The sequence below is a fragment of the Trachurus japonicus genome, chromosome 15, assembly GCF_045865225.1.
Source record: "Trachurus japonicus isolate A0001 chromosome 15, Traja_1.0".
Lineage (NCBI taxonomy): Eukaryota > Metazoa > Chordata > Actinopteri > Carangiformes > Carangidae > Trachurus > Trachurus japonicus.
Genome location: NC_140921.1, coordinates 25,965,099 through 25,979,028, shown reverse-complemented (window position 1 = coordinate 25,979,028; position 13,930 = coordinate 25,965,099). Strand labels below are relative to the sequence as shown.

The following is a 13,930-nucleotide window of genomic DNA, read 5'->3' as shown; positions in this document are numbered from 1 at the left end:
AATCTAAAAAGAAAACTACATTTCTGGCATTAACATCCCACAATAAGATTATTGTGACTGAATAACACAACCACCGTTTGTGAGGAAATCAAATGTGAAAATGAAATTAACTTGTTCTACTCTCCCTCCTCTTTGTAAATCCCGTCTCAGTTTTAACAGATAAAGACACCACATCTAAAACCAAAAAAAGACTAGACATTACATAATAACTTGATTTTGACTGAATAACATCATTGCACTGGTTGATGATGTCTTCAGTGCTGTTCTGCTGCTTTGGAGTGCTTCTGCTTGGTCGATGAAACTGAAGATAATCATTACAAGTCACCTCCCTTATTGTCATGGCCACATTGTCTCACAAACACATAAAAAAACAAACAAATAAATTTTGAAATAATCAATAAGTTGATTTTAGACCTAGACACACAAAATAACGTGTTAGCCTACTGTTCATTTCTGCCACTGTGACAGAGGAAGAAAGACACTGAACATAGCTACAGTAACTGTTACTGATGGACTTACCTGAACAGGTGAGCTCTAAAGCAAACAGATGGGAATATGGTGTAGGTGATGATATATGTGTCTATGGTATACACTCCCTCAGGGTTAATCCAGAAAGAACACATTCAGGAATGATCCTCCTGTTTTAGGGCGCTCTACTGGGTTACCATGGTGACACTGTAATATGTACTGCAGTTTATCAGTCAAACATTCACTTTGTCTATGTGTGTTTGTTAATCTGATCTGAAGACTGCAGGTGCAGGACACAGTCTCTATATTATCCAGCTAAGCAGACAACCAAAGTACATAACCATGGGAAGATATTTGGGGTCAGGGGGTCAGACAGCTCCTCTTAAAACATTCTTCATGTGACACATGCACTTTGAAAACTTGCAGTCTTTTTGAGAACTGAGCTGGGTCTGCAATGACAGACAGGACAAACAAACTGCAACAGTGATACTGCTTCTTCTTGCACACTGGTTTCCCAACCAGAACCGCTCTTAAACTATTAACTTGATGATCATCGCCATCAAGCCCATGGTGGTGATGTTATTAATTAATCAATGTGTAGCTACAGCATGGTTCGCTCCTTCTCTTTCTTTTCCCCTATGTTCTATTTTCTTGTGGTTTTGTTTCATTAATATTATAAAGTCATAAAGGTATTTGACTTTGTGATGTATGGAGTCTTCAGGGATGTAAAGAGCACATTAGGTGGATAATGCAGCAAGTGCATTAGCTCCCTCTGCTGTGTGCAAAGGAAAGAAAAAAAAGCTTACAGCACCTGGTATTCCCAGGTGGTCTCACATCCAAGTACTAACCAGGCCTGACCGTGGTAAGCTTCCATGATCGGACGAAATCGGGTGTGTTCAGGGTGATATGGCTCTAAGCAACTATGTTACTGACAAATACAGTATGAAGCAAAGTGCACTGCCTGTGATTGATGGTTATGCTCCTCTTTTCCAGGTGGAGGTGCTGTAAAAACATCACAGAACTTTGGTTACAATAGTGCTGGTTGGTCTGTCTTTGTGCTCTGTTTTAAATGGGAATTTGGGAGAACCATGAATGTGAATTATTAGCATGGAGGGCAGGATCCCAGGGTGATCAAAGATGTAGACAGATTCCATCATGAAGATAAATTGTTGTGAAGAAATTGAGTAAAATGAATATCCATATTTCCTCAAACTTATGACATTTCTCTCAGTCAGGGAGATTCCTTTCCTTTTTGGCTCTCCTCCCTTACGATGTTGTAGCAATCCTCCTCCACCTGAGGGCGCAGTGGAGGAGAACATCAGTAGGAACCACAGGCACCACACTTGCTTATTCAAGCAGAATAATTTAATGACTCTTTGTAAACCTGGTGGATCATTGTAAAGTGGGTGTCTCATGACATTTTAATTGAGCAACTTCCCTTTTTCACAGTGGACAATCTCACTTGTCAAAGTAGGAGGAGGACGGGTGTTACATGACATTAACAACGGCTGCGTTGCCTTCAAGAGCTAGTTTTTCTGAAGGGTGAACTGTTGATAGAGGAAGTTGAATTAGATAAAAGTCATGGAAAGAAATGGTGCTGCTGCTGACCCTTTTTTTCTTTTTTTTTTTACAAAGTACAAACTCTTGCATGCGAATTAGGCTATTTAAAAACCTTTTGCTGAAGCAATAGTTCCACTAAATGCAGAAATTGACAGTGTAATCGTTTGTTTTAATGGTGTACTGTTCTGCTCTGGATATCCCTCCCTCCTTTTGTTGTATATAGATGCTGGCTATTTATTTTGATATCATAGCCCATAGATCTGTTGATAAAAAAAAAACTAACAAATAGAACCTTTTAACAATTGGCATAGCTGCCCCTATTTATATATTGCTAATCTTTGTGTCTTGAGACTATGGTTCTCTTTAAGAATGCTTTAATAAAAATATATTTTTTAAAAACTTTCTTACTCATATCATGTTATACTTTATGATGTGTCTATGCGTTAATTGAATGTTGTCGCCCCCCCCAACACAAGTTGAGCCCCCCAGTCCCCTGATTGGTCAGTCCCACCGAGAATATGAATCATATTTGAAATGTTTTCCATATGCCTGATGAAGGTCATATTCCTGACTGAAACGTTGCTTTAATGAAACAACTGAGAGTGAGACAGTGTGCGGGAGCTTCTTCTGAATTTTGCAAAATGGTGTAGGCTACTGTTAAAATGGTGTACCAGCACAATTTGTACCAGTACATAGTGGAACAAGATTTAATACTGAGGAACAAGATTTAGTCATGGATTAAGAGGGTAACAGTGAGGGGAGGGGGATCAATGATCAAATTCTTGTTGATTATATTGACAATATTGGTAATGTCCTCAAATATCCTGTAGCCTATCAGTCAAGCAATGTGTTCATGCACTCAGTGTCCTTTCCTTCTGTTTATAGAGAACATGCTCTGCTGACTGTGCTGTAATTGATCCCTGTGTAATGGTTTTCACTTTGTTATACAAGTTTTCACAGCTCATTATAGGTGATGTGGTAACCTTTAACCTTTTCCATAGGTTGTTGGCCCAAATTGGCTGTTATAAGCAACTCTTTTTCTTTCTTAGTTGCAGGTTTTTCTCTACTTTACTCATTCTGTTTCACATGATCTTGAGCAATGTGACAGCATTTTCAGTTCTCATTTGCATTCATGTCTCGGAGATCATTTATATAGCCCATTGTGCGTTCTGAATTATGTTAGTGACATCACTTTTTGAATCCATTCACTTCTTGAATACATAATTACTTAGTGTTAGCTTTGATCAGATTGACTAGGTGTTAAGACATCTGAGCTACCAAGCCGTGAGTGTGCTGTCCTCACCTGATTGAATTACACAGCTCTGTGTGATTTCAAGATCAAGTTTACTGTGTTTTTTTAGGGACAATTTCATGCTTGTTAAATGTGATTTGCTCATTGAAGTGGCATGTTGTACTAAGTCCACCTGACTATGCTTGGCCATGCTTAACCCATACATACAGTCATCTCGCTGTGTATTTCTGAACAGTTTTTGACACATTTGCAGGAGTTTGCATAGGATCTTGAGTATTGTGGACTGTGGAGTTATAGTGTAATCTTAAACAGCTATAGGCATGTATCAATGCATGTCGATAGCCTGCAATTAAATTAGAAAGAGCTTTCACTGCAAGAATTATTCTATGTACCTATTCTATTATCTGTTTTGGGTACAGTATCACCATCATGTAACTTACCACAGACTTGAAAACAAAATTCCGATAATGCCTGAAGGCTAAAGCCTGCATATTTTGAAAATGAATGAGGGGAACTAGAAATATAAACATAGGTATCTAGTTTATGCTGTAAAACAAAAACTTCAGACCACGGAACAACTTCACTTCACTTTATCTGGAACTTCATTTGTATAAAACCATTGATGCGTATATTAAATACAGGCCCAACAACAACAGCCTGCACATTTGTAGCCTAACCTAACTCAAAATTTGGATCTAATCACTTTCACCTCAAAACAGTTCAATCTGTGCCCAAAACTGAACTATGTTGTCAAATCGTGCCCCGAGTCAATCAAAATTAAAAACACTACTGAGCAGTCACTAAACACTACATAGAAAAATAGAAAACACAACGCTCAGCACATGAAGCTGTAGAAATAAATGTTTCTTGTTCACTGTAGGCTAAATGCATGTTGCAAAACAAAAAACCTGCATTTATCACTTCTCTCCTTCCCTTTCTTTCACCCTCCTCCTTCCCTCCCTCCCCATGTCCTTCATCCCCTTTTCCTTCCTTCTTCTTTTTTCTTCCCAGTTCATCCCTCCCTCCCTCATCCTCTCTTCCTTCACCCCGTTGTCTCTCATCTTCTCCTCTTACAAAACAAAAAACCTGTGATTTAGCACTTGTACATAGTAAAAACAAAAAAAAGTACAAAAAAAAAACAGAAATCCTGTGCATTTTACACATAGCACTTGTACAGTACAAAAACAAATAGAAATCTTGTGCATTTAGCATTTGTATGCAGTAAGCCTACGTAAAAATAAAATACAAAAATATACAAATGAGAAGTACATAACTTAGCCGCATCATTTCTCTGTACTGGATCAGACCACAGGACTTTATCCTGAACTGGCTTAGGCTATGTGTGCCCTCACAAAAGACACAAGTGTGATCAATTTTGAGTTGTTGTGTTCAACCGGTGAAACCTGTGCTTTAGTTGTGTTTGACTTTTGCCACCTGTGCTCAGCATTATGCAACACAGGTGCATCATAATGAACATAATGTTGGCAGGTTGTGTCTAAACAGGTGAAAAGTGCTGATGGTTTTGCCATAACAGTGACTGATTCAATCAGTGGGTTCAGGCAACTAAGAATTTGGTTCAGACAATAAGGTTTAGTTTTTTAGCAATTGAGAAAAACTGTAATTTTGATTGACTCGGGGCACGATTTGACAACAGTTCTGAGCACAGATTGAAGTGTTTTGAGGTGAAAGTTTGGTTTTGCAAGAAGAGTCTGAGGTTTTGTGAATGTAGCTTGAAAATTGGGGTTTGTGTTCACAGTTTAGAGAAAACGAGAGCAGCTTTCAAGAAATGTGTCTTAGCAATCGAGAAAAACTGTAAACAGAGGAATGAACTTTAAAAAAAACAAAACAACAACACTAGCCTAAATAAAACACATTTCAAATCTTTCTTATTAGGCTACCTACTGAGGCTCTATAGGTTCTCACCGTGTCTGAGTTTGTTGTCTCAATGTCTGATAGGCTACAGGTTTGATGACAAAGAAATAAAATCATTATTTTTTGTTGTTCAGTTTGAGAGATGGATGAATTCTGTTTTTTTTTTATGTGGTTTAAATGTGGTCTGATTTTCTGTTTAAACTTTAGACTGTCAAAACAGCGTCGACATGTGGGCTTTTTTATTTTTATTATTTTTTTTTTTTTTACAAACGCTGAACAAACTAAATCCACCTGTGCAATAGTTTTCAGAAACACATTTTATATGAAACAAACAAGACTCTTGCTGTTCGATACTGAATGATCACATCAGACACAGCAGGGCCAGGCTGAGTCACATGTCTTGTGAAGCGCTGCTCAGAAGTCAGCTGACAGTGAGACATCATAAAGGCATCAACAAGCCCCTCCGTCTGCATTGCAGTGCTCTACCCTCCACCGTGTACTTCAGACCAACACAAACAGACGAGCCGGAGCAGGAAAACAGCGCAGTCATGCTGCTTTTAACTCTGCTTTTCGTGTCATCAGGTAAACACACTCTTTAAAGAAATGAAGGCTGTCCAGTCTTCAGTCGGTTCACATTTTGAAGCTCTGGTTGTGTAACTAAGTGCGTTTCAACATCAAAAGGCGGAAACGAATGCAGCAGCGTTAGCTTTGGTAAACAGTAGGAAATTAGCTAATGTTAACTTCAACTCGCACTAGTGCGACTTTTTAAAAAAGCATACATTATGTCCCTTCTAAGCAAATGAATTGTGTTCATGTGTTAAATGTGCAAAGAAGTCGTGTTTAGTGAATGTAGGTCGTTTTGTCTCTGAGGTGTAAACGCGTTGTTTTGGCCCGCTCGCGTCCGTTAGCAGCGGCTCGGCTAACTGTAGGCTAACGTAGCATTAGCCTCAGGTCAGTTGACCGGGTTGATAAACACCAACACAGCGTTAGCCCTAGGTCACTATTTGTGTTGTAAACATGCAGGAGGCATCATACTGAAAATAGTTATCATAGCAGCCAGCTGACTGTCACTCTGGTGGTGTTTTTGTGATGTTGTATGTTAGTATCGGTTAATGTTTTCTCATCGAAGCAGAGTTTCAGTCCGGGGCCGACCGGTGCCCCACCTGCTATCAACCATTAACAGATATTTTTTCGTTTCTTTTTTAAAATTTATTGAGCAATTGAAAAATACAAACTCTAAATGCAAATCATAATAACGTTACAGGTGAATAATTATGCAGTGTAAAAGTGCAAAGACATTTTATGGGATTCATGAAAGGGAAACCAAACCAAAACAACACCACACAGTACCAACCGATAATGGACCGCTTGTGGTCCTTTGTTTCACCCTGGTTGGTCGAGGAAGTTGAACTAGAGCCACCCAACTAGAAACTTTCATTTCAGGTTTTTAGTAAAATGTCAGTATCTTACCAAGTTTTGTTCTCAGTTTTTGTTCCTCTTTAGTATCTTTCTGTTGTTGTGCTTGCATAAAATCTTCTTTAGCACCTCTGTAAAAAGCCCTGACACCATATCTTTATACGGTGGAAAAACTGGGTCAGTGACAAGGGTTATGGCTGCAATGCTATGCATAAACTTCCAAGGCTGTTTGGTCTGGTTTTGTGGCACTTGGAATATGGATCTCAGATGAATGTCATGTGTTTACTTCCCTTATCAAAGCAGAATCCCCTCTTACCACAGCCTCACTGAAAAATATTGGTTGTTTCAAGTCAGGAGTCAGGACACTAGCACTTTGTGTGCAGTAGTTATCTTCAGTTTGTTTTGTGGTTCCAAAAAAGTGATTGTATTTAATGCTGTGTTTGTGCTTCCACGTTCTTGCATGTGTTTGCTTCAGACATTCCTCGTTGGTGCATGTCATGAGCTTTAGGGCTTAATCGTGTTGTTCCACAAGGGTTATGCATACTTTTACCATCTCTGGTTGTTGTGTGATATCGATGTATAGGCTGTTTTGCTGAAACGTTTCACGGATCACTTTCTGGTGTCACATCACGTGGTATTGATTCGTGTACAGTTAGTTCTTCTTTTTCTTTTTTTATTAATATTTTACCTTGCTGTAAAACTTAGACTCTTGACCTGTGGCCTGTTTGTCTGCTGTCAGCGAAGATTTGAAGTCCACAGAAATGTAGCACATTCATTTTTCCACAGCTTGTCAACTGTAAATGGTTTACTGTAGTGTGTAAAAGCAGAATCCAAACAACATGTCTTCCTCATTGGTACAAACGATCTGCAAGGGAACAGTCTGTTTCTTTGACTGCTCATGTGACTCATGCGGTGGTGGGTGGGAATGCGCTTCCTATAACTACTGTAAATCCACTGGTATGAGTGCTGAGGGAGAGAGGCTTCACAGTGGAGGGTGATTGAAGGTTTTGTCAGTGCAGCCTCACATTATTACCTAAGGGCACTCTCTCACAGCACTGGTGCCGATCCGGTTTTATCCTCACAGCATTGTTTTGTCAGACATTTTAACCATATTTCCAAAATGTTGTCTCTCTGGTACAGATAGATTCCTGTTTTTGTGGCCCAAGCATGGTTTAGAAAGTAGAAGAGAAAACAGGAAACTGGGAACTGAGTACTCTGGTACTTTCCCATGTCACGTCTTTCACTTCAGTAAAGATTTTGCATCGACTCCAAATATGATATTTTTGTATATGCATAACCACTAATGACATGTAAATTGTGGTTATGCATAATGCACTGTAATGAAATCCCCTTAAAGTGTGTCTCCTTGGTCTGGTGCACTCAGTCTGACTGGGTGTTGGTGTCAGGTTTACAGGGGTATACTAATGCGACTTAGCAATTTGAAGTAGAATGTTTTGGTGTGTTTTTCCTTGATAGCAGTTATAAAACACTTAAGCAGGTTGTTTACCCACAGTGCTCAGTGTTTTAAGGAGCTCCAGTTTCACAGAGCAAGCACACTGATTTCTGTCTGCTCAACAACAGGTCTTGGTCGCATTTGATTGGTTTAGGGAACCTGGACCAAAATGACGTAGCGGATGATTGAATCTGTCTTTAAATAACGGGTGACTGAGCACTTTGCTCAAATGTCAAAGTCATGCCTGAACTGGAAATGGCTGTTCTGAAAAAATCCCATTTGACCCCTGCTAGGTTGAGTCGATTTCAACACAGTTGGGTTCCTTGGTGCTAAATTTAAGTAGTTCATGTTGATCAGACACTTTAGCCTCCAAAGTATGATATTCAATTTAGATATCTGATATTGTGTCTTTGTATCAAACACAAATTCATCATCATCTTCCTCTTGTAATATATTTTGAGGAAGTTTGAGCTTTGGATTTCCCCATTTCTTCTAGCAGGCAGATTGACACAAGATTAGGTAAAACAAACAAACTGTCAACCTTTTTAACTGACCAGACATGTGATCAGATAGGATGTTGCTTGCTCCACATTCATGATCATTTATGATCATCAGGATAACTTGAAATGCCTAATGTAGTCTAAAAGTGTAAAAAAAAATGTTGTTATTTTGATATGAATTTGATATTCAATCAGGAAATTTGACACTTTTCTACAAGTGTCTTTTTCCACTTCAAGTGGGAGTATTATGTTCAGGAATAAGGCTGTTACTTTTGTTTGCTTCCTGATTTCCCACAATCAAAATGTGACTGTTGCTTCCTTTGCAGCTGTAGCGACCCCACTGCTGGGCACTGAGCAGTGTGCCCGTGGCCCCCCCTACTGGTGCAAGAATGTAAAGACAGCATCTCTGTGTGGAGCTGTGACTCACTGCCAGCAGAACGTGTGGAACAAGCCCCAGATGGTGAGACTATTATATGAAAGTGACGAGTGCTATTCATATACCTTCCTGTTGTTTATTCTGGTACGCTATGTACAGACGTATGAGACGAATGCATTTTTATTTGACACATTTCATTCTGTGGTTTCAGAAAACAGTGCCATGTGATTTATGTAAAGAGGTGTTGATGGTGGTGGAGCAGATACTGAAGGACAACGCCACTGAGGTAAGATGGAGGAAAAAAATTAATCCCTGAGCGATAAGAAAACAAGTTAACTACTGTATTTAAAAGACTTGTATCTTCTGTGACAGGGTGAGGTTCTTGGATACCTGGAGAAGGCCTGCCAGCTCATCCCCGATCAGAGTTTGACAGCAGAGTGCAAGGAGATGGTGGATGAATACTACCCCATCCTCATGGGAATCATCACAGGAGAACTGGTGAGCACTGTTTAGTCTTTTTAAACACAGAGAGAGCAGCGAAAGGTCCAACTAGCTGAAATAACATTAGTCTATGCCCACCACAGATGACTCCTTTTCAATTTTCCCCCATTACCAGATAATCAAGAACTGCATTTAGTCACACTGGATGTTTTCTTAGGCAAATTAAACTCAAATAAGCTTGAACAAGATCTTTGTTTACCTCTCCTGTCAGTCTATTGTTTAGCTTAATCTAAGACTCGTAAATAATCTGTCTGCCACTTTGGGTCAAAAAAAAGAGGACACACAGACGTGGCTGTGAGCAAAGTGCAGGAAGCTAAATAAGGGCCATTGATGAGGAAGTGAGTCCGTGTCTAAATGGGAACAGACTAGTCATTGTGTAACACTGACCTCGTGACTGGGAGAGCATTTGGTGTTGGCTTCTTTGTTTCAACTCTCACCTGCTATAGCTACTGTGAGAACAGAGGGGGCAGTTCTTCACAAATCAAATACAAACACAACATGACTATTCTAGCTATCAGGTGCAGATTGAGTCTCTTTGAATTAAATTCATTGTGCAGGTTTGCAGTTTTTTTTAATTAGGCAGCTCACTATAAAGCAAAATGTGCTCGTAATTGAATTAACTTTAAGTTGTGTTTTTGAAATTTCAGGAGGATCCCGGTGTCGTGTGTGGCGCCATGGGTCTGTGTACGTCTCAGCAGTTTGCGCTGGCTCAGGCTGAGACCAAGGAGCAGCTCGTGTCCAACGAAATCCCACAGATTGACCTCTCCCAGAAAGTGGCTCCCTTCCTCCTGAACGTGCCCCAGCTCCTCTATCCTCAGAATCCCAAGCAGGAGGCTCCCAAGCAGGTACCCTGTTTAACATGCACCGTACTGGATTCTCCTTCTGTTGTTGGGCGTCGTCTTCATTTTGCTCTGAATCTTACCGTCCCTGTAGGAAGGTGATGAGGTGTGCCAGGACTGCATCAAGTTCCTGACCGACGCTCAGGCCGAAGCCAAAGCTAACTCTTCCTTTATCGATTCTCTCATTGCCAATATTGAGAATCAGTGTGACCTGCTGGGACCAGGCTTGTCTGAAATGGTGAGACATATTGATATGTATCGTACATATTTTTCATTCTGAAAAAAGCCGAGTATTAAGTATTTCTTTCTCTTCTTTACAGTGCAAGCAGTATGTAGGCCAGTATGGTACCCTCGTAGTGCAGCAGCTCATGTCCATGGTGAGTCTTGTTACTTTTACGCTTGATTTTTGTGTTTTTGTGTTTTGCAAGCATAAGCTACATTATGACATGAATTGCCATTATGTTCTAATATTCAGTGATGATCCTATTGAACTGGTCATCAAAGCTAAGGACTATGATGATTAGTATGTTCTGGTGGTGCTACACCAACGATCAGCCCCCTGTGGCATGCTGACTGAATTTATTCATATCCTCAAATCACTTACTTTCTTTTATTTTCTTAATTTCTGTTGTCTTGTTTTGTCTGTGTTTCTCCTTTTTACTTTCCTCCATTCATGTTGTCTTGCTCTGTTTTCTTCTGCTTTGGGTTTTGTGTGCTGCTACCCAGGAACAGGTAGGTCTCTCTGTGTTCAGCGCCGTAGCCTTCTAACCCTTAGTTCCTGCTTTTTTTTGTGCTGTCTACTTCACTAGAGCTTCTCACTTGACACTGTAGAGACGCATGTGAAATTGTGATCTAATTACGAGTGAAACCACTTCAATTAACCCGAACACTCTGCTTGTTTTGGTTAATGACTTGACACTCAAGAGCCTTTTGAGACACTGCTGCAAAGGGGCACATCAATTGAGCGTACAGCTCTGGCATATTGAACATGTGTTTGGATGTTGTGATGTGAGCTTGGATCTCTATTGTTCTCTACATGGCTGTTGTTGTATTTTTAAACACCAGGTTCAGAGCTGAAGATCTAAATGTGTGTGTGTGTGTTCTGTGTTTGGTACTGGTAAAAGTAAACTGTAGCGGGCTGTCTGTTTCAAAGGGTGGTAACAGAAACATGCATGGGTGGTCATGCTGTGGAATGGGATGCTGATTAGAAACACATGGTTTATGCTAACTGCATGCAGTGTGGCAGGTGTGTTGTCCACATTTAGTGTTGCATCCTAAAGTAAATGTGTCTTGTCTTCAGCAACCCAAGCAAATCTGTGTCATGGCCGGCTTCTGCACCGCCGCTATGAAGAAGTCCGTTCCCATGCTGAAGCTGCAGGCCGCCAAGACCGTACCTGCTGCAAAGGCCGAGCCGGCTCCCAAGACTGTGCCTGCCCTCAAGCTTTTCCCTGCCACCAAGGTGGAGGCTGCTAAGGTAAGTCATGGTGGCAGTGACTGTTTATTCAGGAGCATGCGATGCTCTTACAAGATTAACATTTTGTGATGGACTTCCTCTTTGCATTCCAGCCAATGGTGCGTGTTCGTGACTCCCCGACATGTGCCATCTGTGAGTTTGTGATGAAGCAGCTGGAGACTATGTTGGAGGATGAGAAAACAGAGGTGGGATATGTGCTACTTGATGTATATACCATGTTCAAGAAAAAAAAACATCTATAAAACTTAGTGTCATGACTTGGTGTCAAGCTGACTCATCGGTCTCTGTCTCAGGAGGAGGTGATTGAAGCTGTGGAGAAAGTTTGCACTTTCCTGCCCTCCAGTCTGTCGGCTCAGTGCAAGGACCTGGTGGAGACCTACGGCCAGGCCATCATTGAGCTGCTGGTGCAGCAGGCCGACCCCAAGACCGTCTGCACAGTTCTGGCTCTCTGCAACGACGCCAGCCGCGCATTTGTCCGTAAGTCCTCAACTCTTTAATGCACAGGCTCGGTGTAAATATTAGCTCTGCTGACAGAAGGTGTGATGTTCTGTCAGGTCCTAATCTGCCTCAAAAGCACATTTCCCACATATTGGTAACAACACTAATATCTGTTTTTTAAATTCTTCTCAGCTGCGCTCGATCAGGCTCGCTTCAAGGCCGGTGGCTACTGTGATGTGTGCAAGATGGCCGTCACTTACATCGACGGCATTCTGGAGAAGAACGCCACCGAGGCTCAGATTGAGGAGGCTGTGAGGAAAGTGTGCAGCTTCCTGCCGGACTCTCTGCAGACTGAGGTGAGTCATCCCATCTGCTTAGCTTGTGTAACTTTTTACTCGTGACAGCCTTACATTAATCCCTGTGTGCCACCACAGTGTGACCAGATGATTCAGCAGTATGAGCCAATGCTTATCCAGCTGCTGCTCCAGATGTTGGACCCAGACTTTGTCTGCATGGTAAAGAACACATTTCTTTTTTATCACTTTTGCAGATAATGTCTTTTTGCCATAATTCATTAGAAGATAGTAAATGGGATATTTGGCTTGCACCTACTGCCCTGTTTAGTATTTGAACTGTGTGTGTGTGTGTGTGTGTGTAACAGAAAGTGGGAGCCTGTCCTGAAGCTGTGCGCAGGCTGCTGGGAACAGAGCAGTGCAGCTGGGGACCTGCATTCTGGTGCAAGAACATGGAGACAGCAACTCGGTGCAATGTAAGTGTTTCAGTTCTATTTTGATGCCAAACTGTGTCTCAACAGCGAGACTCTTCAGCCTCTTTTTGGGACATGAACTGTACTTAAAGAGGAATCTCCCATGAAAATCGTAATTTCTAAACTGCAGTGTGTAATGCTGTCCCAATAGATCATGTACTGAAAATTTTGCATCATCCTGTTTGTTTTTCTGTCTTTTAGGCTGTGGATCACTGCAAACGCCATGTGTGGGTATAGAAGATGAGGAAGACCAGCACAAACTGACCTGTAGGGAATTAAAAGAAAAACCACATAGTGCTGCTTTCCACTTTTAATTGTTGTTCTGTTTCCTTTTTTTTTTTTAGTAGACTTAAATGACTGCGATTTATGTTTAAATTAACTTTGATATTTTCAACAACGTCATGGTGGAAAGGGACTAAACTTTTTTTTTTGTTTTTTTTTCTGGGGTGGGGGGGGCACGGAAAGAGTGATTATATGTATGGCCTGCAGCTCAGCCTGTCTTTGCTTTACTGAGCAGAAGTCACAAAGCTTCACAGATTTGCGTAAGTTGTTTCCCCCAAAAAACTGCTAGATGTGTGTGTGTATGTTTGTGTGTGTACGTACGAGTGAGAGAAAGACACAAATTCAGTTTCAGATGTGGTATAATGCTGACAGCTTGAGATGGCTGCTGTCCTGATAGGAGATACAGCTCAGAGTGTTCAGAATGACTGGCATTGATTTTAGCAGATCCTTCAAACAAACCTATTTTGTAGAAAGAACATGTTTTTTGTTTTAAGGAGCTGATCAGGAGCTAATCGGCCTGAGAGTGAACCTCCCATTGTTTGCACTCTTCCTACTCTTTGTAAATCACTGTTTCTAACATACAAAGCATCCTGAATTCAATTGTCTGCTTCAACCCCTGAGCCAACTGTCAGTTGATCTGTACATTTTTAACAATTAAAATGATCCCAATCCAATCTGTTCATTTCCCCCCTCCTCTTTGCCGAAAGCAGAATCAAGTGTGTTCTTATCAAGG

General features: G+C 40.9%; 1 protein-coding gene across 1 annotated transcript; it reads left to right on the top strand.

Moving 5' to 3' along the window:
• Positions 1-5,623: 5,623 nt before the first annotated feature.
• Positions 5,624-13,871, top strand: psap (prosaposin). Its single transcript, XM_085800774.1, has 14 exons — positions 5,624-5,734; positions 8,848-8,981; positions 9,109-9,183; positions 9,270-9,395; positions 10,046-10,243; positions 10,332-10,475; positions 10,558-10,614; positions 11,538-11,711; positions 11,804-11,896; positions 12,005-12,188; positions 12,342-12,505; positions 12,584-12,664; positions 12,811-12,918; positions 13,117-13,871. Exons 1-14 carry the CDS (start codon positions 5,701-5,703, stop codon positions 13,150-13,152), a joined length of 1,608 nt encoding a protein of 535 aa, XP_085656900.1. The 5' UTR covers positions 5,624-5,700; the 3' UTR covers positions 13,153-13,871.
• The last annotated feature ends 59 nt before the right edge of the window (positions 13,872-13,930 follow it).